The following is a 24,147-nucleotide window of genomic DNA, read 5'->3' as shown; positions in this document are numbered from 1 at the left end:
TAAGCATTATTTGGAAGAAGTATTAATTATGAATTTGTATCTTTTTCATTCTTAATCAACGTGTTTTTCATTAAAGAAATATTATCGCTTGCAATATGCAATTGCAGGGCATTTTAAATGATTTGTTTGATAGAATCATAGTACTAATTAGTCTGAAATATCAGACATCAAGTTTCTTATGATTTTCCAGGGATAGTTTCGCCCTTGGATTATACAGTCACAATTCTAGTATCGACTACTTGAAGCTCTTGAATGGAACTAATCTGCTGTTCAAATGTATTTAGTTGATTAACTCTATATCTCAATTTCTTATTTTTGATCCCTCAGATATAATTACTTGGAATAGGGCACAGTGAATATATTGTATATAAATTTTTACTATCATATATATACCAGTAGATGTGCATAAAAACGTTATTTGAGAATCAGCTCAAGCAATTCAAACTCATATTCATTTCTCCAGCTGAATAAAAAACTCTTTATTCTAAAAAATCGATGTACCCTGCACTTATATGTGCACAATTGGAAAAGTATTTGTCACATTCGCATCGAAAGGAAAAGTAAGCCAATTTCCAGATCTGACTACATGGATGCAAGAGCATATAGTAACCCGCTGCAACCATGCACTCAGTCCTGGAATTGAGAATTACACATTCACATTCAAATAAAAATATGGGAGACATGGTTATATAATGTAGGTAGATGAGGACTGCCTTGAAGACAGTCCTCATCTACATACATTATAGCCTAATTTGACTTGGATGTGAATTAATCTTTTGACACCTATTAGGAAATTTATCGGTTGATTTATTTAAATAACATAAGGTCTCACTAAATTAAATAAGGAATGAATTTTTGAAATCTCCTTCAATAATTTTATAACAAATAATTTTATAAGAACATTATTTGAATAACAAAATAAATATCTAGTAATTTTGAAAAGATTTTTTTTATCAAAAGTTGTCTCAAAATTGAAAGCAATAAAAATACAATAAAGAGTTCAATAATATATTATATCAAAAATATGGCGAAAATCCTTAATTTATTTTCAATATGATTTTATTACATTCAATTTTGAATGATACAAAAAAGTAAGATTTCTTTGAATTTTTGACTCTTAATATCATTTATCTATCAGTTTGAATATTAATTCTATAATATGTAACCATATATTAATTTATATACGTTACTAACTCTTCTTTTCATATCAAAAACATATAATATGTTTAATTACCTTCATTATGAATCCAAATACATGTATTTCTAAGTATATCATAATATATATCTAACGTCTATCATCAAATCCTATTTTTATCTATTAATCATTTAATAATTTAATTTCAATTGCAAAATATCCGATATCTGACTATATTTACTGAACAATAATCATCAATAACACAATATAACGCATATATAATAATAAAAATATGTGTATTCGATATATTCATTCTAATTCAAATTAGCATCTTGATCAAAACTCAATTATAGTCATTACCATTTTATATATATATTCCCCTAATTATATCTAATTTAATTGTTATAGTAAACATTAATATATTGCTAAATGCTTAATATTGATTTTTATATAACTTTAATAGTATGCCCATTGCATAATATGATCATCACAAGAATGAGTTCTGATCATATGTGCAATCCCACATTATATAGACAAATCACATAAAAAAAGATGAAAAAGTGATAATAAATTGAGAGGTCGTATTAAAAAAAAGTCACTTTTTAATATAGACTCGTACAAACTTACTTGAAAAGCAAAATTTTCAAGTCTCATCACACTTTTCAATGTTCGATTTTTAAAAACTGTTTAAAAATGGAGCTTATATTGAAATAGTGTAGAGACTAAAAATTACCACAGACTATTTCAGAGGATTGAGTGGCAACTCAATCCTCTGAAAAGTCTGAGGTAATTTGCAAAATTAAATAAAATTAAAATTAAGCAAAAATACTAAGTTTATCGGGAAAATCACATTGCGATCATAAATATAGATAAAATACTTTATTTAATATTATTCATAATAGTCCTTCTCAAAATTTTAATATAATCGATTATTGATCTTTGATAACAAACAATTGTACTCACTAATCTATATAATAAAATACATGTTCATCGTTTTGTAAAATATTCAATATTTTTTTACAATTCAGATAAGATTTCTTATATTCTTTATTTAACTTGAATACGACATATTATTACATTTATTCTCAATTCTATTGTGCAACTTAAATTTTGAAATCAAATTCAATTTCTTTTTACTTAAATATCATAAAAACATCTGTAATATTATAAATAGGCATTATTCATGAAAAAATGAATTACTTTCAAAAATTGAAATATTTATTTTAAAAGACAATAGAATAATAGTATTCTTTCGTTAATATCTATTCTAACTAAAAATTGAAATTCAAAACCATCAAGAAAACTTAGAATTTTTTTACACAATTTTTTTCAAAATACTAGCTTTCCTTTTGATATTCAAAATCTGTCTTTTTTTTGATTCAATTCAATTTTTCTATATACTATTTTTTTTTCTCTAATCCATATCAAATTCTTTAGTTTCACAAGTACATTTATTAATTTACAATAGTCCTTCCTTTTCACTTCTATATACTATTAAAAAACCTTATAAAAGTCATATTTTTAATTCACCATTTATATTTTCTATTCAAAAATCATATCTATTCAATTATAATCATGTTACATTAATCACTATCTGTTATCAATATATGTAATATATTTGTTATACTCATTTACTCAAAAATAACCTAATTCTAATTCATATCTTTATCAATACTCGTTTTTTATCAATTTCACTCTAAAAACAACAAAATCAACATATTCTGAGATTGAACCACTTCATAATTCAAAAATATATTCTAAATTAAAAATAATCTTTTTATTCAAACTCAATTAGGCTTTGTAACAATGATATAATTATCTCATATACCTGCTCTGATCACAGCATGAGTTTCAGCCCCCAAACTCATGAAATTCAAATTTCCTGGTTTTTGGTCTACGTATCCTGGTTTTTAAATTTTTTTCAATACTTTCCTTAAAAAGTGACGCAAAATTCAAATATGTTCTTTCATCTTGTAATATTTTAATTATTGAGAGTAATCATTGAGTATAAAATCTTTTGGAGACAAAGATGATAAAAATATACCATCTTTAAATTTAGAGTATTCATATTAGACTGTGAATGTGAATATTATATGTCTGTATGTGTTGCATTATAGTTATGTCAATCTATGCGATTATATATGTGACTTATTGTTAATTTCTGTTAAGTATAAAATGAAAGCGAATAATGCAATTTTGATTAATAATCATTAAGGATGTCGGAACTGCCAAAAGCGCAAATTTTGTTCATCATGAATTGCCAAGCTTGGCAATTCTTAGATGAGCGAAGTTTTGAAAAAAAATAGTAAATTTTGCATTATTTAAGTCTGAAAGAAGCAAGAGAATGCTATATTTTAGTTTCTATATATTTTTGAAATAAAATGGTGGCATTATTGATGATTTTTGGAAATTTGATATTTGAAATTGAATCATTTGATATTTTTGCCGAAGGATTTATGTTTTTTGTGATGTTGTGTATTAGGTTATAGCGAAACTAGAGATACTCAATGTAAACTCTTTTTAAAATAACGTACAATTGCCAAGGCAATTTTGGCAATTGTACGTTATTTTTTTTCGCAGTGATTTGAGTGAATTGCCAAACCTTAAACTTTCTTGGCAATTGTACGTTATTGAGAATTGCCCAATTGCCATAAGCTTCAAGAAAGCTGAAACAATGACACTGAAACATATTTAACTACACGTAAAATCAAATCAGACTCATTTATTAAAAATGCAATATATTTATACTTATTGTTTTGTTTAATCAACATGAATTTAAGACTAAATTCTTTCTTACATCTGAGATGACCTTCTTACATGAATTATTATGTAAATTTTTGATTATTTTGGAATAATATTAATCATTTGAACTGTTTTGGGGAGTTCTTTTGTGAATATGATACATTTGTTGAACTAATATTCAATTCTCAATAAGATAATGCATTTCTGTTATTATATTTCGAATAATTTTTTAAAATAATTTTTTTAACCGCTCACAAAATATAGCAGAGGAATCTCATCAAAATGAACAGAGTGTGATTTATTTTTCACATAGAAATTAAAATACAATATAATTAAAAATAAAATGAAGAAAAAGGAGAAAAAAATAGGTCCTAAAACCAAATACTAATAACTATGATATATGTATCTTATTGGGCGAAATTTTTTAAGAATTGCCAAGTTTGCATCCTTATAATCATATGGCAAAGACGATTTGTGTCTCATTTTGGATGAACATGTCAATCTTTATCTGGATAAAAAAAAAAATTATGAATTATAGAATTTCTGAAATAACATATTTTGAGAATATAATTCATCTTTATATTGTATTGTATTTAGTGTTGATAGTAAATGTAAATTAGAAAAGAAAAAAGAAAAAATTAGAACAAATTAGAAAAATAAATCACAGTTTAGATAATATTATTCAGCTTATTTCTTCTTATCTGCTGGTTTCTTGTCTGCTGGAGCAGCAGCAGGAGCCTTTGCACCATCACCAGCTGGAGCAGCTGCTGGCTTGCCTTGGCCTGCGTGGCCATGAGCAACTGGAGCCTTCTTGACTTGGATTTCCTTGTGTGATGTGTGGAGTGGATCTACACCATGAATCTTCTCGTGGTGGTTTGTCTTCTCGTCAACTTCCTTCTGGTGGAGGGCGAGGATCTTGCGGGAAGCGGAGTTAGCACCATGCTCGACGGATGACATCTATTCAGAAATGAACTGATATATCTAATCTCAAAACGTTCTTCAAATTCTTCAAACTCTCTGAATTCATGGATTTCGATTTTACTATGAAAATATGAATATAAATATGCAATAAATGACATATTGATAAAAATCATCGGAATTGATTTTCATAAAAAAAATTTCTCTCACAATTTCTTTCATCGTCAAAATTTCGTTCTTCTCTCAATTCTCAAATATGATTTAACATTTGTGACAGCGTAACGATTTCGATATTATCTGTAAATGTTTGGCAAATTTCAATCAAGAAATGGTTTTTTCGACGATAAGTAGCAAATTTGGAAAACTAGTCTGTGGTGATTTGTGCATGACATAGATTCTGTTTTTCTTATTTTTTCGAAAAAACGAAAATTTCACTTGTGAAAAATCGCTTCGATCCTCATTGAAAAATTCTGAGAGCTTCACTGAGATTTTGATTTTCGATTTAGGAAATAAATTTTGGAAGTATTATTCACATGTATATCATATGCTGCATAATTATTGCGATTTTATGATTTTGAGAGTTTGAAGAATTTGAAGAACGTTTTGAGATTAGATATATCAGTTCATTTCTGAATAGATGTCATCCGTCGAGCATGGTGCTAACTCCGCTTCCCGCAAGATCCTCGCCCTCCACCAGAAGGAAGTTGACGAGAAGACAAACCACCACGAGAAGATTCATGGTGTAGATCCACTCCACACATCACACAAGGAAATCCAAGTCAAGAAGGCTCCAGTTGCTCATGGCCACGCAGGCCAAGGCAAGCCAGCAGCTGCTCCAGCTGGTGATGGTGCAAAGGCTCCTGCTGCTGCTGCTCCAGCAGACAAGAAACCAGCAGATAAGAAGAAATAAGCTGAATAATATTATCTAAACTGTGATTTATTTTTTTAATTTGTTCTAATTTTATCAAAATCTTCACTTAAGTACTCTGAGTTCATATTCTCACACTGTGTTTATTCAATTTCTTATTTCCAATTTAAATCAATTGATATTAAATATTTCTCCATTATTACATCTTTAAGGGAGGCTTCCGACCAGAAAGCTCTCTCAATTTTTTGTGATGTTTACACCAAAAGTGAGATTCGTTAAGCGTTTTTCTCGTTGAATATTGAGTTTCCCGGATTTTTAGTTATTCATAAAGCTCCTCTATATTATACCCTATCTACTGATATGATTATTTTTGAAAAATCTCTTAAATCGACCTGCACTGAATTTTTTAGGGAAAATTCGAAATTTTCTAGGCGTTTTCTGTAACGTTTTTTTAAGAAATAAAATCCGAAAAATAATTTTTTGAAGAATCATTTGGGTAGAATACTTATCGAAAATTATATTTATTATAATTTTGGTCGATAAAAATAAGCGGATTCAAAACTGGCAAAAACCCTTTCGGCAATTTGTGGACGATTCCGAACCCCCTCATTTTTGAAATTTAATAAGAAAAATAGAATCTTTATTAAATATAGATTTTAAAAAAACTTGGTTATAAATTACGAAATTTTCTCACTTGGGCTAAAAAGTGACAATTTGGTCGGAAGCCACCCTTAACTTATTATCTATCAATTTATTACATCATCCTTATAAATAATAACTAATTCATCATAAATAAATATAATATTAATAATTTTTTCAACTCATAAAAATAATTTCAAAATTTAATAATAAATAAAATTTGGTTTAAAACGTGTTTTCATCATGTTTCTGGAGAACTTTGTTGAACCCGTTAATAAATTCAGTTTCATTAGCGAATTTTCCGACGTTTACAAGCATATCATCAGGGAATGCATCAATATTATTCTCCTGTGACACAAATCTTATACAAATCTTCTTATTCTTCAATTTCGACAAATTAAATGAACCAGTTGCGAATTCAGTGAAAATCAAGAAAGGAAAATCTTTCAAAGACTTCAAATATCTGTCCATCCACGCTGTTTGTTCTCTTGTTCCATCAACCATGATTGCGAAATTGTCAATGGATCTCTTTATGGAAAAGTTCTGTGGTGGCAAGTTATTGATCAATTGTGTCCTGTAATCATCATCCGCAAACAAAGTTTGTTTTGTAACTTTCAAGAAATCGATTCTTTCCAGGTTGTTTCCTTTGATTCTCGTTGGGAAACGTGTCTTAACTCCTTCTTCTTCTCTCGTGTTCTGTATCGAGTTCGTAAGATGTCTGGAAATCGAATACAAATTCGATTTCGGAATCTTTTTCAGCAAATCAAACATAAACTGAGCAGTTCCAACAGAAAATGATGTAGAAAGAGGAATCTTTTGATAAATAGATTTATCAAATATAGTTGGGAATACTTGTAAGAGTTGTTGTGAATGTCTTACATTCCATTTTTCGATATCTTGTATCAGAGTTTCGAAATTAGAAGGCAAAACATTATAAACAACTTCGTAATTTGATAAATCATACATACTTGATTTCGTCTTAACAACAGGGTTATTTGCGTTTTCAAGAACAATAAAACTATTGGGAGATATCTCGTATTTATCATTGTTATCGTTGATTTGGAATTTAAGGTTTGTTTCTTCTTCATTAAGACATTTGATTCCGATAACAATTTTGCCCTTCAATTCAATTTTGACAGATTTAGAATCGATTTTTGCAGTTTTTCCTTCATTCATGAAATAAAGTATTAATAGTTGATTAAGGCGTTTGTTTGTTATTTCATTATGAAGTAAGAATAATTCGTTACAAATAGGAATTATTCCATTCTTCGGTGAAACTTTCGGATACAAGATATTGATGAGATTCAAGAGTTTAGAGAAAATTAAATCGAATAAAGGAATCGAACTAATTTTCTCTAAAATTTTTTCTTTGATTTCCCAAATCATTTTCGGTTTCAGAATGAAACAACAATGTCTCAACAACAAAAGATAATCAAATACTGTTCCTTCAACATCATCATAAGGAATAGATATTGAAGCATTCGTTGTTTTGAATCCAACTTTTTCAACTGTCAAATATTTGACAGGAACGGAAGAATCCTTTGACAAAACAAAAGTATTTGATAATAAAACAGGATTATTTGGTGGAATCAAAACAGCTGAACGATTATTTCCATCCAAAATACTTATCCTATTGATCTTTGCCAAAACATATTCTTTGACTTGCTCCATATCAAGATTATTCATTGAAGAAATAATATTTTTGACAAAAATGTCAGAACTGTCAAGCCACAATTCTGACAAAGACATTTTTTCGATGTCAATGACTTCTTCTAATGGGAAATGATTGATATTTCTTAAGACATCGAAGAATTGGGAAGGATTCAATTGGATCTTGAATAATGCCGTAATTATTTGTTTGATAGAATTGATGATTAATCTCTTTCTATCTGCAAACAATTTTCGATTATAAAGTTTAGATTCAACTGAAGGAACATTGTAATCAGTTGTTTCTATGTTCATTATCTTCTGTTTGAAGTTGTAATCAATGGAATACTTCTCTTCTTCCAATTCTTCAAAATGATACTCAATAACAGTAAATCGACTGATATGTGATATGAAATAAATCACATCCAAACTTGGTGAATAACAATTTCTTATTGTTTGAGCACCACTGTCAATGTCAACGATGATTTCTGATCTGCTTGGATGAATTTCGACAACAATCTTTCGTTCCATTAAATTTGACATTTCAATGTCAACTTTTGACATTTCAAAACGGTTATCTAATTCAGAGGAATAACCACAAACTCTCAATCCTAATGCAGGTTGAATTTGATCGTTTGACATTACTCTCATTATTATTCTTTGAGCAGAAAACGGATAAATAGGTGTAGAAATGTAAGTTGCACTCAAGAAATGTGTGGAAATATATCCATCTTTCATGTCACATGGTATTTCACTTTCATCATTTGCTTCCGTGAAAGCAAATATCGGAAGATTGCCATCGTAATAACTCGGTATCGAATTAAGAAGTTGTGGAATCAAATTACGAAAAGTGAAGTGACTAAAATCATCTGTCAAAGATCTTTTGATTAAATCATCATCGCATTTGGATCTGAACCTCTTTGATGATGCGAAGAACATGAAAGAAGCAGTAATCCAAATTTCAGAAATTTCTGACGATGGTTTGACAGTTTTGAATTTTTGAACGAAATAATCCATGTCAAACATGCGAGGATTGATTTCTGTCTTCGGATAACACCAGCAATGTCTCACATTTAGAAGAGAAATCTTTCTTTCCGTGTTTTCTTTTGTCAAAACCGTTATATCTTCTCCGTTATCGTCCATGAACGTTATTTCACCTTTTATTAGTTCACCTGACTCCATAACAATAGATGTTTTGACACCTTTTCTTGCGATATCAATAGAATTCTGGAGAATCAAGCAAATTGTACTGAAATTGTCACTTTTTTCATTACAAAAATTCAATAATAATTCTTTGAATTTGCTTTTCTCGTTCAATAATTGTTTTCTCATGCAGTCAACAATGTAAAGGATACAAGTTGTTAAATTAGTCAAATCTTTGATTCCTCTTAAAATGTTTTGTTTTCCTTCACAATATTTTTGCAAAATTGTCAACAAATTCTTGAAAACAAATATAGAATATTCATTATCACAATTATCATAAGTCAATCCATTAACTAAAACTTCAATCGTCTTGATGTCGCTTGTCAAAACTTTTGTAATGAAAATTTCTGACAAATTTTTGTCAAAAATACTTTCATTTGTTATTTGACAGCCATACAACCAAATCAAAGAGTTCCTGAACTCCATGTCCGGTTCTTTATCATCAGCAAGTGCTTGGATAGCAATCTTCGGATCATTTATCGGTGGAAGATTCTCCATTGAAAAACCTTTACTTACTAAATCTTCAAGAGGCAAATTACTTAATGTTGACGCGTCAATGATGATTCTCGCTGACTTTAAGATCTCAGAAGGGAAAGCGTAAGGCCATCTGAAGAGTTGTATGAACTTTGCAAGTTTCGGGCGTTCGATATCTATTGTAAATTCTTCGACTCTTTCTTTTATTTCTGGTAAAAATCCGAAGAAAGCTACTTCGAAACCAAACGGAACTTGTGATTTTCTTGTGATTGAATCAACGAACTCTTTGATGATTTTGTTTTCTGATACTTCAAACATGTTCTTTGAGTTTCCTGTCATGAAGAACAATTCACAGTTTTTGAGGGAATAACTGTGTGTTTCGAATCTGTATTTCAATCTTTGTTTCGCGCCAGGATTCTCGAAAACCAAATATCTTCTGAGACTAAACAGAACTTCACTGAATTTCTTTTTGTCGTATACATCATAACAGTTGTTTAAAACTTCAAATAATCTGTTATCGACATCAGGATATTTTCTGCTCAAAGGATGTTCGAATTCTTGATAGAATTCTTCAATATCTTTGAACAATTTGCTTTGGCGCTTGTGCGGGCTGCTAAATAACAAGCAAAGCAATAAATAAAGACTGTCATCAATAACTTGAATTATTGAAAAAGTGGCAGGATTCTCAGGAATTCCTTCAATCGACAAAAAGTTCAAATAAGGAACGAAATCAGGGATATATTCAACTAGTTTGTCTTTGATGGAATACAAGATGAAAATGAGAACTTTCCAGATCCTAAAATGTACTGTTTCAATGAAATCTTGTCCCAAAATTTCTGATTTTGTCACTTTTTGTAAAATATTTTTGGTATTTTCCAAAATTTTCTGGAGAGTGTTGATGATTTGTTTGTAATCTCTCAAGAAATGCTTTGGAACGTACTTGATCAAGTATGGCTTGATGATATGCTCCGATTGCATTGGATATTTATCAATTTTGTCTGATAAATAAACGATCATGTTTTCAATAGCTTTCATTGATAATTTGAAAGTTGAAAAGTTGATGCAATCGAAGAAAGGATAGACCATGTCCAAGTTCTGGCCTTCCTTGAACATATCGTTACAGATATTAGGGAGTGGGACTTTCTTCTTGTCTTTTCCATTGTTATTTCGGATCCAAGAGAAGAAAACAGATAAAGCAGCTCTTTTCATATCTTGTGAACTCTGTTTTTTGCAGAAACCACAGAGTAAAGCATTGGCATCTGGGTTGTGACTTAAGTCTTGCCTCATAAGGATTTGTAATGCAATGTTGATTCCTTTCTCGTTGTTGTCTTGGATAAATTTATTTAATATGCCAAGTGAATAGTTGGGATCTGCTTCGTAAAACATTTCACGACCATAATACAATGCAAGATATAGTTGGTCGATGATGTTTTTCGGATCAGGATTCGATGGATACTTAGTATTGAAATGAGATTTTGGCATATTATGGGGAGAAGGGAATATTGTGAGTTCTGTTGGTGTGTGTACAACTGTACGACCTGAAATAGGACAGATCGTAACGGCTTGGACTTCAGGAACTGACTGAATTGACTTAAGATACAATAATTCGCCAGTAATCAATGAAAAGATATGGAAAACGTACTGGTTAACGCCTGGAAGAAGTATTGCCATGAAAGTTCCGTTCGTTGCCATTGGAATTTCCCATTCTTTGATTGTTGATTTTTGATATTGAGGGAATTGGAGCTTGATTGTTCTGTCTTGAGCAAAAGTTCCATTTTCGAACTTGTAAACATGTACTTTGTTGGTGTTAATGTTAACATCATACAAAAATTTTCCATCAATGCAAGCTGGATTATCTTTTTGACGCTTGTAAGATATCTGTTGGAATTTCTTGGTTTCCGTATTGTAATCGGCAACTTGATTTGGAGAAACTATGAAAAGATGATTTTCGACAAGACATAATGAATAATGTTTGTACATTTTGATATCTTCTAAGTTAATTTGGTAAGGCTGGAAATGATGATGGCATCCAGGAGATTGAAAAACAATAATCGTATTATTTTTTGTGCCGATATAAACTGAAGACTCGTTACAAGCTATGGAAGTTGCACTAGCCAATATGTCACGAGGTAATTTATGCTCTATTCCATAATAGGAAGAAATTGTATAGTCGAAAAATAATGGAGTTATATATTCTGTTTGTTTAAGAGTCTCAGTAATTGCAGATAAGTCTTTTCCATGGAATAATGATGTTTTCTGCTTAAGATTAAAAAGAATTTCATAAAGTAAATGAATATTATTTGAATCTATTGCTATACCAAGATAATCGAAGTAATATTTTGTCTTATAGTTTTCAACTAAAGATTCAGATGTGATTAATTTTACACCTTCAGGAATTAATTCTCGATGTTGATTGAAAAATGAAATTATCGAATCATAATCATTGGTGTTCTTGGCATTGGTGAGAAATGCTTTGCTTTTTTGATCGAGTGGCGATGGTTTTAATGGTTCCTTAAAAATTTTCAGAAAATCTGCGTTTTTATAGTTTGGAACTTTATTGAAGAAGTTATGAATCGCATTGTACACAGGATCTATTTTGTTAGGAGCGACAAAAGGTGGAACATTTTGTTTTCTATCTAAAATCTCATCGCTCATATAAAAAAAAATATCGAAGACGATAGGCATAAGAATTTTATTGAAACTATGCGAACGATTAAAATCCATCATGATACGAACTTTTTTACTTGAATAAAGATCAAAATACTTCGTTTTAATCAAATCTCGAAGATTTGAGAATTATGGACATGATAATGGTGGTAAAGACAATCAGCTTAAAGTTCTCAGTTGCCAGGCAAATAGAAACTCATGAATTTTCCTGGGTCGGTTGCTAGATAAGGGGGTAAAAACAAGATTTTTCGGGAACATAAACTTCTGAAAAAATACCCTCAAAACTTTGTCATTTATATCATTATCCAATGGATTTTAAGACATAGAATTAAGTCACTGTCTTGATTGTAAGCTATGATGTTTGAATCACCTGAAATACAATGAGTCATCTTGTAAATTTAAATTTGAAACTCTTAGTAATTATTTATTTTGGAGTAAAGAATCAAGAAATTAAGTATTCACATAGAGTCTGATTGAAAACGCCAATTTTTAAGAAAAATAATTGAAATTTAAAAATTGAGATTCTGGAAAGAATGTTTATATGAGCTAATTTTGTTGGGAGGAGTTCCAAATGTTCACAAAAAAGAAATTCATGAATGAATTGCTAGTTTAAATGAATATCAACTGATGAGTGATTGTTCGATTTTGAGATGAAGGAAAAGAAAAAGCTCTTATCGGGAGTAGGATGTTAGTGTATATGGTGAATGCTTTACAAATACCGCAAAATAAATAAGTACATATAGGTTAAAAGGAATCTCCAACGTTGTTGGATTTGAAAATTTAAAAAGTGACGATGACAATATTTCAATTTGATTGGTCAGAAATGAAATTGAGAGGTTGTTGTTTTTGTTTCTCAATTGACGGTAGTGATACAGTTTATGTATTATTACAGTATTGATTATATTGATTGATTAACCGGTCTGTTAGGAAGTTAGCTGAAGAATTTCAAAGTTATTTTGCCAAGTGTTGCGTAAATTATAATCTATAGCAATCAGATAGCAAAGATATAAACCAGAAATATTTCAAATTATTGATCGAGACTAAAAACTAAATTTTGAAAGAGAAACTGAAAGTTATCAAAAAATAATTTATTTTGTAAACCATTCAAAAAATGTTGATGTGAAACGGATTAAAATCTTAAATGATAAGCAATAACTATTATGATCATAAAATAAAAACTTTCGTTGATCGCTCAAATTTGGTCAGCCAAAATTGAATCGAATACGTTTTTTTCTTATAATAAATTTCGTTGGATTTTAAAATATTGATATATGATAAATAACTAATCTAATAAATTTTATATGATTTTAAAATTTTTTTCATACAAAAAATCTCATTAAAGAAAATCACTCATCAAATAAGAAAATGAATAAAAATGGCTCTTAATTGTTTATATCTGACTTTATTCAATTGTTCGATTTTGTAACGAAGTTTTGATAGCGCGATTCAATAAATTAGTTTCCATAAATCATATTGAGTCAGGTGGCGTAATTAATAGAGAATCGTTAATTCCTGTAAAACTTTTATCCTATGACAATCACTCAAACGTTTTTGATTGGTAATTTCAATGCTCATTCAAATTATGATATGCATTTTTATTATTAAAATCATCATATTATGTTGATTCAGAACATGGATGAAAATATAAGTTTTGAATTAATTATTAAAATTCCCAATTGTTCGATATTGAGAACTCACGATTGATTTGAACGATGTGGGTCGTTATCGATTTTGTAATTTAATTGTTATCGTCTTTTTCTAAACGTGCATTTTGGAACTAAATCGCATATAACTTTAAAATGACTTAATATTTAAAGGTTTATGTGGTAAATATCAACGAAATGTAATATTAATATGTGCACCATATATGAATTACAGACATTTGAGCAATTCGAAATTTCATCGCGTTATATATTCATTTAAATTCGATCAAATCAACATTGCAATTATAAAACCATTACACATCCAGTCAATATTTTTCAATTTCATGCGAATTATATCATTATTACACATTTTAAAATGGCGAAATATAGTCCAAAAAATAAACTTCGTTTTAAACTCAATTCTCACACATATTCGGATTAAATCATATGTGACTCATATGATCATACATCTCATTTGAGGTCTTAAAAATGATTTACCGAGAAAACTTGCATTCGAACTAAAATTTACTAAATTTAATCAAATTGGTTTACAAACGTAAAGTTTATGTCAAATATTTACGTTTGTAAACTAATTGAGTAAATTTATAGCACTTTTTTTCTCGATGCAATAATTTGAACTACGAGTTTACCAAATTAGTTTACAAACGTAAAGTTTATGCCAAATATTTACGTTTGTAAACTAATTGAGTAAATTTATAGCACTTTTTTTTCTCGATGCAATAATTTGAACTACGAGTTTACCAAATTAGTTTACAAACGTAAAGTTTATGCCAAATATTTACGTTTGTAAACTAATTGAGTAAATTTATAGCACTTTTTTTCTCGATGCAATAATTTGAACGACAAGTTAATGTAATTAGTGTTCTCATGTTTACAATTCAATATGTCTATGCATATGATATATGCAAATTCTATAAATAAAATATTATTAAATAAAATTCTTTTCAATTCCTTAAAAATAGCGTTTCTTTTGAATAAAAAATGATTTTTAACTAATTTTAGGACTCTTTCTATTCAAAAATACCTGAATTTAATTTTCTGATGCAAAATTTACGCTTTTTATCATGAAATTCTTTTTTTCAAAAATTTTTTGGATTTTTTTCCATTTTGAATATAGTTAATTTTACTATATTTCACATTCTATTAAGAAATACTTAGGCCAATCCCTGTGGGACCCAGTGGTAACTTTCCATGGAAACCACTCAGTGGGAACATTTTTTATTTTTGACGGAAAAAATTCTAAATATTTTTTTCATTTTTTGATTTTTGAATTTTTTTTGGAATTAGAGAATAAAATTTAAAGCGATAGATATGCTTGATTATTCAAGATATTGATATTAAATCAGAAATCAATGGTAAATAAAGAGTTTTATAAAAACTTACCACGTGGTAAGATGAAGTGACCACAAATTGAGTTGTGGTACCCGAACTAATACAAATTTACACATTGGAGCTGATTTGCTCTGAGAACTCTCATCAATCGATGAGAGTTCTCAGAGCAAAGCAGTTCTAACCGAACTATGCACAAACACTCCAACTTAAAGCAACCAAATCAATACGATTATATACATTGGAACTGCCTTACTCTTATTTCTCTCATCTATTGATGAGAGATCTCAGAATGAGGCAGTTCCAATCGAACTACTCACAGACAGTCCAGCTAACCAAACCGAATCAATACACATATATACATTGGAGCTACTTTGCTCTTATTTCTCTCATCAATTGATGAGAGAACTCAGAGTAAAGCAGTTCCAATCGAACAGACAAGCTAGCACAAGATTACACATTGGAACAGTTTTACTCTGAGAACTCTCATCGATTGATGACAGATCTCAGAGTAAAGCAGTTCCAATCGAACTACACACAAGCACTGCTTCTTACAGCAACCCAATCAATACGCACATATACATTGGAGCTGCCTCACTCTGAGAACTCTCTTCATTTGATGAGAGATCTCAGATGAGGCAGCTCCAATCGAACTACATACAGACATTACCGCTAACCATAACCCAATCAATGTACGTATTTACATTGAAGCTACTTTACTATTATTTCTCTCATCAATTGATGAGAGATTTCAAAGTAAAGCAGCTCCAAAAAGAAAGTGAGAAGAAAAGAAGGAAAAAGAGAAGAAAGAAAAGAAGGAGAGAGAAAGAGGAAAAGAGAAAAAGAAAAAAGGACATATTAAATACGATATGCTGTTTTTAGTGCCGAGGCGGCGAAGCCGCCGAGGCACGATTTTTTTGGTCTCTTCCTTCCACGTGGTAAGCTTTTTTAAAAGTTTGGACAGGCCTAGAAATACTATATATATGTAGATTGAATTCTTTTATTTTGGCACTTTTTATTTTTTTAATGTTTTTTTTTCTCCAACACTCAGCCCCCAATTCAAATCAAGCATTTACCAACGTAAAATACCGGTATTCCAATCAATAAGAGGACAGTTCTGTCAAGACCCTTCCTGATTTGAAGGAACTTGAAAGAACTGCTCTTTAACCGACTTCAAATAAGAAAATTTCACTCATATTATCATGTTAACATCGAAACTACTGCCATTTAGAGAGCAGTTCTTTCAAGATCTTCGAAGATTTGGAAGATCTTGAAAGAACTACTCTTAAAATGGCAGTAATTACCGTAACTTTCTACTTGATAGTAACAATACCGAAGCTACAGCCATTTAGAGGCAGTTCTTCCAAGATCTTCCAAATCTTCGAAGATCTTGAAAGAACTACTCTTAAAAATGGCTGTATTGCGAGAGGGTTTGATTTTTCGTTTATTAAAATTGTATTCTATGATATAATTTAATTCAAGATTTGTATTTCTGTTATTTTTGTGATATCATTCAAGTATATATATCAGAATATGCACATAATGATACCACATATACTTAAACTATACGTATTTAAATCTTAGCGATCAATATAATTTTTTTTGTAATATCGAATAAAAGTTTGTTTTCGCATTTCCGTTTTATTTGACTACATGAAGATTGTTGTAAACAGAAATTCATCAAAAGTGACACCTCAGAAAAGCTAAAATATTGAATTTTTGGAACTTTTGATAGAGCAGTTTTTAATATATTAATTAAAGTATGTATTTTGGTTCTTTTAATAAAAAAATAAAATTTTGAAGAAGAACACAAAATCTTCTGAAAAATAATATCACATAAACTCATATTATTTTCTAATATATAACTATTTTCTATAAAAATCAAATTCATGATCTTAAAAGCGAAGGATAAACCTCAAAATTTACGAATATAATGAGTGGGAATATAATGCTTATCTATCATAAAACCATATGAAATATCAATTTTTGCTTTACGCCTAATTTTTGACGACAATTAGCAAAAAATGTTAAATGTTAACACTCAGTCCATTTGAATATGAAAAATAAAATTGACTTTGATTAAATGTTTTATTTATCATGCAATTCTTCTTGCGACCAAAGATTTGAATAAAACTTCAAAAATAAGATAGCTTAAAAAATAATATACGGTAGTGTTTACTAATAGATGAATAGTATATAAATTCTATTAAAATGGATTTTATCCAAAAAAATATAAAACCAAAAATAATTGTTATATTTAAATGAAGAAGTAATTTAAAACGATTTTATTTATGATCAAATTTTATATATTTTTTTGGATCAAATCCATTTTAATAGAATTTATATACTATTCATCTATTAGTAAACACTACCGTATATTATTTTTTAAGCTATCTTATTTTTTGAAGTTTTATTCAAATCTTTGGTCGCAAGAAGAATTGCATGATAAATAAAAACATTTAATCAAAGTCAATTTTATTTTTCATATTCAAATGGACTGAGTGTTAACATTTAACATTTTTTGCTAATTGTCGTCAAAAATTAGGCGTAAAGCAAAAATTGATATTTCATATGGTTTTATGATAGATAAGCATTATATTCCCACTCATTATATTCGTAAATTTTGAGGTTTATCCTTCGCTTTTAAGATCATTGAATTTGATTTTTATAGAAAATAGTTATATATTAGAAAATAATATGAGTTTATGTGATATTATTTTTCAGAAGATTTCATTCTATATGCCTATGAAAAGTACTCTCAAAACTAACTTTTTCCTAATTATAATTAAATCTAGAATATTGTATTATGCTTAGTATTATTTCATTTTTCTCATTCAATTTAGAATTTACAAATGTCAAAAAATTGAGAGCTGTCACTTTTGATGAATTTCTGTTTATTACATATTAATCATCATTTTATGCCATTCTCTTTCTTTTCATATTTATCATTATTTTATAAAATTCACTGATTTCTGCCAAACTTGTAGGAATGAATCCATTTAGAATAAAAACGATTTGTGCATTGGAAGCTCAGAACAAGTTATGTTCATTATCCCAATATGAAGAAAATGCACGTTTAGAAAAAGACGATAACGATTAAATTACAAAATCGATAACGATAACGATTCAATTACAAAAAGACGATAACGACCCGAACGATGTTAACAAAACACTTCATTTTTAAAAATGCTCGCTGATTCCCAGTACGAAAAGCTCCTCAGCTCAGACAAGAACAACTTCAAGCTTTCTGTCTCTGCAGTAAATCCAAATGGCTGCACTCGTGAAGGCACTTATACACTTTGCGTTGGCTCCCACAAGAACTTCAAGAAGAACGCTCAAGAATTCAAAGTTGGCCAGCGCCTGAAGGAAACACAATACAACTTCAATTACACAAACGCGAAGCGTTCTTCCATTGTCATTGCTTTGTACAACCGTAAGAACTTCTGGTCTGAGGATCAGGAACTCGGCAAGACAGAAATCACTCTTGATAACTTTGATGCTAATTCTCCATGCACACGCGAGGTCCAACTTGGCACAAATGGTCCAAGAGTTATTCTTCATGCTCAGAGAACAGAAAACTTTTAAGCATCGTCTAGGCTTGCCTCTTAGACCTTAAATTTTTCATTTAAGTGAAGAATATATTAAAATTGTCAAAGGAAATTACTTATAAAGAATAAACAAAATGTATGCATATAGTTAAATGTAACAGTTTTTCATGCAGAATCCTTTGTGTCTAAAACATATGTCAGTAATCACTAGTCTGAGCTTGATAATGAAAAAATAACAAATTTTGTAATCTTAAGAAGATGAATACCTTCCACTTAAGTAGATTTCATCATAGCTATTATGAAAAAAGCCGCTTGATTGTTTTCTTATGACTATTAATTTCGGATTCAATTATCAAGAATAATATAACTTCAAAATGGAATATTTCGCTGCCATTTGACAATTAAAATATAAATCTCTATTCCTCGACGAGTTTGGAACTTGTAATTTTGCTCTCTAATTTGAATAATATCTAGCTTCTATAGGAGGAATTAAGATTTAAAAATTCATGCACTACCTAATTTATCATTGAAATTGCATTTTGAAGAGAATTTTTTTAATGCGGTAATTATTTCTTGATATTCTACCTTAGAGATGTTCAAAGAACAATATTCACAATCTGTCAATTCATAATTAACATTTAAATATGAGATCAAAAAAAATATTATCTGAAACTTAAAATTTCATAAAGGCAATCTAATATTGAATCCCAGTTACAACAAACAATATATCCATAGATGAATTAAATGATTAATCCTATTATTTGTGATGAATTGAGCTTATTCATACATTTTCAATGGAGAACATATATTTTTAAAATGAATATTGGAGACATATCTAAAATGGCTCCAAAATTTTGTTTCAGTAAATCGAACTTCATATGCATTCAATTTGAGGCGAACTTAGCTCTCAAAAAAAAGCATTAAAATTTGTCACTTTTTCGATTGACCACTATTTTTGAAAAAGAATGTCGACTGTCCTCGCGTCTCCAGTTCCGAAGCTCGATGAAGTCCGCAGCATTCTTCTAAGTAAGACAACATGGCAACTCCCACAAGATCTCAAAGAAAAATCCGAAGGCGCCAAAGTTGTTTCACTTGAAGAGCTCAAGAAACTCCCAATGAGCCAATGTGTTGAAATTTTCTCACCAGTACATCGTGTTGCTCTCCTTTCTGCTGCAGCCCACCTTGCTGTTCCAGCTCCAAAGGTTGCTCAGACACTCATCACAATTTTCAACGAACTTCCAGGCCCAGCTTACAACACAACACCAGAATTCAAGAACTCTCCATATGATTTCACACCAGGCCTTCCTCTTTCTGATGAAGACTTCACAAACTTCCTCAAAGCAATCTATCCAGATGCAGAGAAGGAAGTTTTAGAGCTTTTCGAAGAGCCATACGTCTCAGCAGCTCAAGTTTTACTCCTTGTCTCCACAATCGAGCTTGTTTCCGACTATGCCCTTATTGCCGCTGTTCTTGATGCTGAATTCAAGGGTGCTGCTCTTCTTTCATCCGAAGAGTTCTCCCGTGAACTTGCTCCACAGTTTGTCTCCATCGTTGCTCAGCGTATCTTCGATATCGCTCTCAACTCAAAGAACCTCCGCAAGAAAGGCTCAAAGATCCTTTCCTCCCTTCCAAAGCTCTTTGCTCCAATCTTCGCCGCTGTTGCTCAGCTCCGTACAGCTGTTGTCAAGCCACAGCACTTCTTCGACAAGTTTACACTCTTCTCATACACATCCAACATTGTCTACTCCACAGTCGAGATCTGCAAGTACCTCGGCAAGCCAGCAGACAACGTCACTGTTGAGAATGCCTCTCAATTACTCGCCACAGCCGCTTTTTCAATGATTTCCGGCCTCGCACCAAAGGTCCAAGAGTCCATTGAGAAGAAGCGCATTACAGTCGGCACAATTTCGAAGGAAATTGCCGTCGCCGTTGCTGAGAACGGTCCAGCCGCCCTTACAATGATGAACTTTTACGCACCACCAGCCGGCAAGAAGGTTCTTCCAAAGGAACCAGTAGGCTGCATCGATCTTCTTCCAAAGCAGATGAAAGTCCGTCAGGAAGTCATCCAGCTGGTCACAAGCATCTTCAAGAGACACGGTGGTGTTGCCATCGATACACCAGTCTTCGAACTTAGATCAGTCCTCACTGAGAAGTACGGTGAAGAATCCAAGTTAATTTACAACCTCGAAGACCAAGGTGGTGAACTTCTTTCACTCAGATACGACCTTACAGTTCCATTCGCAAGATTCGTTGCTACTCACGGCATCACAAAGATCAAACGCTACCACATCGCAAAAGTTTACAGAAGAGACAAGCCAGCCATCGAGCGCGGCAGATTCAGAGAATTCTACCAGTGCGATTTCGATGTTGCCGGTACATCTGGTCTCATGATTTCTGATGCCGAAGTTATTTCCATCGTCAGCGAGTTACTTACAGCCATTGGCAAACTCTGCCGTCTCGACAACTTCAACTACAGCATCAGAGTTTCCCACCGCCAGTTACTTTCCGCGATGACAAAAGTTGCCGGAGTTCCAGACGAGAAATTCAAGACAATTTGCTCATCAGTCGACAAACTCGATAAGTTGCCATGGTCCGATGTCTCCCGCGAACTTGTTGACGTCAAGGGACTTTCACAGGCAGCTGCAGACAAGCTTGGAGAGTTTGTTTCCATCCAAGGCAATCCACGCGAAGTTCTTGCCGCTCTCAGACAGAAACAAGACTTCGTTGCTGTTGCTGGAAAGGTTCTTGATGAAATGGAAGTATTATTCAACTACCTCGAAGCAACAGGATGCCTTGGAAACATCAACTTCGACTTGTCCCTCGCTCGTGGTCTTGACTACTACACAGGCGTCATTTACGAGGCAGGAACAACATCAGGAGATGTCGGATCCATCGCTGGTGGTGGCAGATACGATGGCCTCATCGGCATGTTCTCAGGAAGACAGGTTCCTGCTGTCGGTGTTTCCCTCGGTATCGAAAGAATCTTCGCACTCATCGAGAGACTCAAGGCAAATGAGGAAGTCAAGGAAAGTGACACTGAAGTTTACATCGCAGGTATTTTCTCTGACTACACAAAGAAGAGATTCGAACTCGCTTCTAAGTTCTGGGAACTCGGTGTTCCAACAGAGTTCTTCCCGAAGGAGAAGCCAGATATCAAACAACAGCTTCTCGCTGCTGAACAACTCGGAGCGAAAGTTTTCGTGTTGCTCGCACCAGATGAACTCGAGAAGGGTCAGATTAAGATCAGAGAGATGACACCAAAGGGTGTAGAAAGACAACCAATAGAGAGAGTAGTTCCAGAGGCTGATGTCGTTCAGGAAACAATCAAACTCCTCAACGAACTCAAGAATGCAAATTAAATTGACATATTTTTTTGGTATTTTAGAATTAACATAAAAATCTTTACTTCTATAGCGTAAAATAACAATTGATCTTTACTTTCTTATGAGAGAAATTTTATATGGTTATGGTTAAATATTTGGAATAATGATAGATTATAATGTTTTATAATTTCTTGATATTAATACTTTTGTTAATAAAAAGTGAGCAGACTACACCAATCTCCGCGTCTTCTTGGGTGCTATAAATTGGTTTCAGATTGTATTGTATCTATCTCCTCGATTTTAATTTGCATGTGTTTTCAAAGTTATAACTCAGAATTTCAGTATCAATGTGAATTTATTTGTGAAAGCTAAATTTCCTTTGTTCACTGAGATCTATTTGCTTTCATTCAATGTATGCATATCATTTATATATATGAATCTATATTGGTGCATGTTGCAATATTAAACTCCCTATAGATCTTTTTAGATGGCTAGAAAGAAGCACTTAAGCTATTCAGAGGGAAATTGATAATTGATTTGATCAAATAATAATTATGATTTGGTAGTTTGTAACTTGAAAAGATAAACATATGTAATTGTTAAACAGCAAATTTAGAATTATTTATATCAAAAAAATAATGTCATGACAAAAATAATATTATAAAATAGAATAAAAGTTAACGTGGTGTCTTTGGACGAGCAGTCTGTGGCTTGAATGGTCTAATAGACCTTGGAGATTCTATAATTGCAGAATCCATACCATCCTTCTTCGCGTACAAAAGTCCGAGATTTGTTGTTCCACCTTTTCCTGCATAACTATTTGTTGGTTGTCCAAGCATTCTTGTAGCATCTTCTTCGCTTGTTGCACCAGTAACTTGAGGTATTTCTCTACCGCATGCAATACAACGAACTCTTCCAATTGCTGTTTGTCCGCCTTGTGTCATTGAGTTGAATATATCTTCAATCATAGCGTTGATTTCATCTCTTGTTGCTGTTTCTTCAATACAGTCTTTGAGTTCATCAACACGACCTGCCATTTCGCCAATGACAGCTTGGAACTTCTCAAACATCTTCTCAACAAGTGATTTGTCAACTTTGCCGAGAATGTCGTTTGCATTTTCGACAATCTTGCCTTGCATGGCCGTAAGATGTGCTTGTAACTTAGGAACCATTCTGTAGATGTAGTCAACAACTTCGCCGATGTTCATAAACTGATTGATCGGTGGTAAATCTGGTGCATCTCGCCAATGCGCGGTAACACTTGGATATGGATGGATGTTTGATATGTCGATGTCCAGTGGATTGCCTTGTTGAACTGGTTTCTCAATGACTTGTGGAGGTGCTCGTCGTTCTTTGAGTGCAATGTTTGAAACACGATCTTTAAGTTTGTTGAGTTGATCGAAGATATCTTTGAAATTTGTTGTGACTGTTCCAACAGCTGCTTTTAGTGTGTCTGGAAGTGTGTTGTCTAAGATTGCGTTTGTATTATTGAGATAACAAATAGATGAAGCGATTTGTTGAACGGCTTCGCGTGTAAGATGGAGCTTCTTACCATTGTTAAAAGTTGTTTCTTCAAGTGCTTGCAAGCGTTCGATGAAATCAGACATTTTGGTATCTCCGTTATTGTTGCGATTTTCGAGTTCGTCGAATTTTTGTTGAATTGTGAGGTTCATCATGTTAGCTGTATCAAGCATGCGGTTTTCTAATGTTGTTTCGAGGTCTTTCAACTTGTTTTCGAGGCCTTCAATCAGTGTGTCAATTTGTTTGTTAGTTTCTTTGTTCTTATCATCTATAAGTTTCTGTAAATTGTCATTAACATCTTTTAACTCACTTCGAGTAGGTCGATCTTTCATTTGTCGCTGAAGTTCATGAATCATTTCTTCTTGACGGTCGATCCTTGTATTAATCTGCTCAAATGCTCGATCAAGAGCGGAATCATCGAGTGAGAGCTTAACAAAGCGCCCAATCGTCTGCATTTATTAACGTCTGT

At 31.5% G+C, this 24,147-nt stretch overlaps 7 protein-coding genes across 7 annotated transcripts, besides 5 other annotated features; 3 read left to right on the top strand and 4 right to left on the bottom strand.

Annotated features, from left to right (window-relative positions):
- Window positions 1–4,564: 4,564 nt before the first annotated feature.
- Window positions 4,565–4,834, bottom strand: TVAGG3_0579390 (uncharacterized protein; the record flags this gene model as incomplete). The annotated part of the gene is made up of 1 exon (XM_001319290.1): window positions 4,565–4,834. The coding sequence occupies one exon, from the start codon at window positions 4,832–4,834 to the stop codon at window positions 4,565–4,567; it is 270 nt and encodes an 89-aa protein (XP_001319325.1).
- A 598-nt stretch (window positions 4,835–5,432) lies between these two features.
- On the top strand, window positions 5,433–5,705 carry TVAGG3_0579380 (uncharacterized protein; the record flags this gene model as incomplete). Its single annotated transcript, XM_001319289.1, has 1 exon — window positions 5,433–5,705. The coding sequence occupies one exon, from the start codon at window positions 5,433–5,435 to the stop codon at window positions 5,703–5,705; it is 273 nt and encodes a 90-aa protein (XP_001319324.1).
- A 169-nt stretch (window positions 5,706–5,874) lies between these two features.
- Window positions 5,875–6,394: a mobile genetic element.
- A 133-nt stretch (window positions 6,395–6,527) lies between these two features.
- Window positions 6,528–7,478, bottom strand: TVAGG3_0579360 (uncharacterized protein; the record flags this gene model as incomplete). Its single annotated transcript, XM_001319288.1, has 1 exon — window positions 6,528–7,478. The coding sequence occupies one exon, from the start codon at window positions 7,476–7,478 to the stop codon at window positions 6,528–6,530; it is 951 nt and encodes a 316-aa protein (XP_001319323.1).
- A 328-nt stretch (window positions 7,479–7,806) lies between these two features.
- TVAGG3_0579350 (uncharacterized protein) lies at window positions 7,807–12,281 on the bottom strand (the record flags this gene model as incomplete). The annotated part of the gene is made up of 1 exon (XM_001319287.2): window positions 7,807–12,281. A coding segment is annotated over one exon (4,475 nt), but the record flags the coding sequence as incomplete, so codon positions are not given.
- Window positions 12,282–14,009: 1,728 nt separating this feature from the next.
- Window positions 14,010–16,947: a mobile genetic element.
- Window positions 16,948–16,985: a mobile genetic element.
- Window positions 16,986–18,149: 1,164 nt separating this feature from the next.
- Window positions 18,150–18,186: a mobile genetic element.
- A 49-nt stretch (window positions 18,187–18,235) lies between these two features.
- Window positions 18,236–18,439: a mobile genetic element.
- Window positions 18,440–18,472: 33 nt separating this feature from the next.
- Window positions 18,473–18,984, top strand: TVAGG3_0579300 (uncharacterized protein; the record flags this gene model as incomplete). Its single annotated transcript, XM_001319286.2, has 1 exon — window positions 18,473–18,871. The coding sequence occupies one exon, from the start codon at window positions 18,473–18,475 to the stop codon at window positions 18,869–18,871; it is 399 nt and encodes a 132-aa protein (XP_001319321.1).
- Window positions 18,985–19,785: 801 nt separating this feature from the next.
- On the top strand, window positions 19,786–22,258 carry TVAGG3_0579290 (histidyl-tRNA synthetase family; the record flags this gene model as incomplete). Its single annotated transcript, XM_001319285.2, has 1 exon — window positions 19,800–22,193. The coding sequence occupies one exon, from the start codon at window positions 19,800–19,802 to the stop codon at window positions 22,191–22,193; it is 2,394 nt and encodes a 797-aa protein (XP_001319320.1).
- A 576-nt stretch (window positions 22,259–22,834) lies between these two features.
- TVAGG3_0579280 (uncharacterized protein) lies at window positions 22,835–24,133 on the bottom strand (the record flags this gene model as incomplete). The annotated part of the gene is made up of 1 exon (XM_001319284.1): window positions 22,835–24,133. The coding sequence occupies one exon, from the start codon at window positions 24,131–24,133 to the stop codon at window positions 22,835–22,837; it is 1,299 nt and encodes a 432-aa protein (XP_001319319.1).
- Between the last annotated feature and the right edge of the window lie 14 nt (window positions 24,134–24,147).

This window comes from Trichomonas vaginalis, chromosome II (assembly GCF_026262505.1).
Source record: "Trichomonas vaginalis G3 chromosome II, whole genome shotgun sequence".
In the NCBI taxonomy this organism is placed as follows: Eukaryota; Parabasalia; order Trichomonadida; family Trichomonadidae; genus Trichomonas; species Trichomonas vaginalis.
Note: the sequence above shows the minus strand (reverse complement) of the source record. Positions and strands in the feature narration are given on the sequence as shown.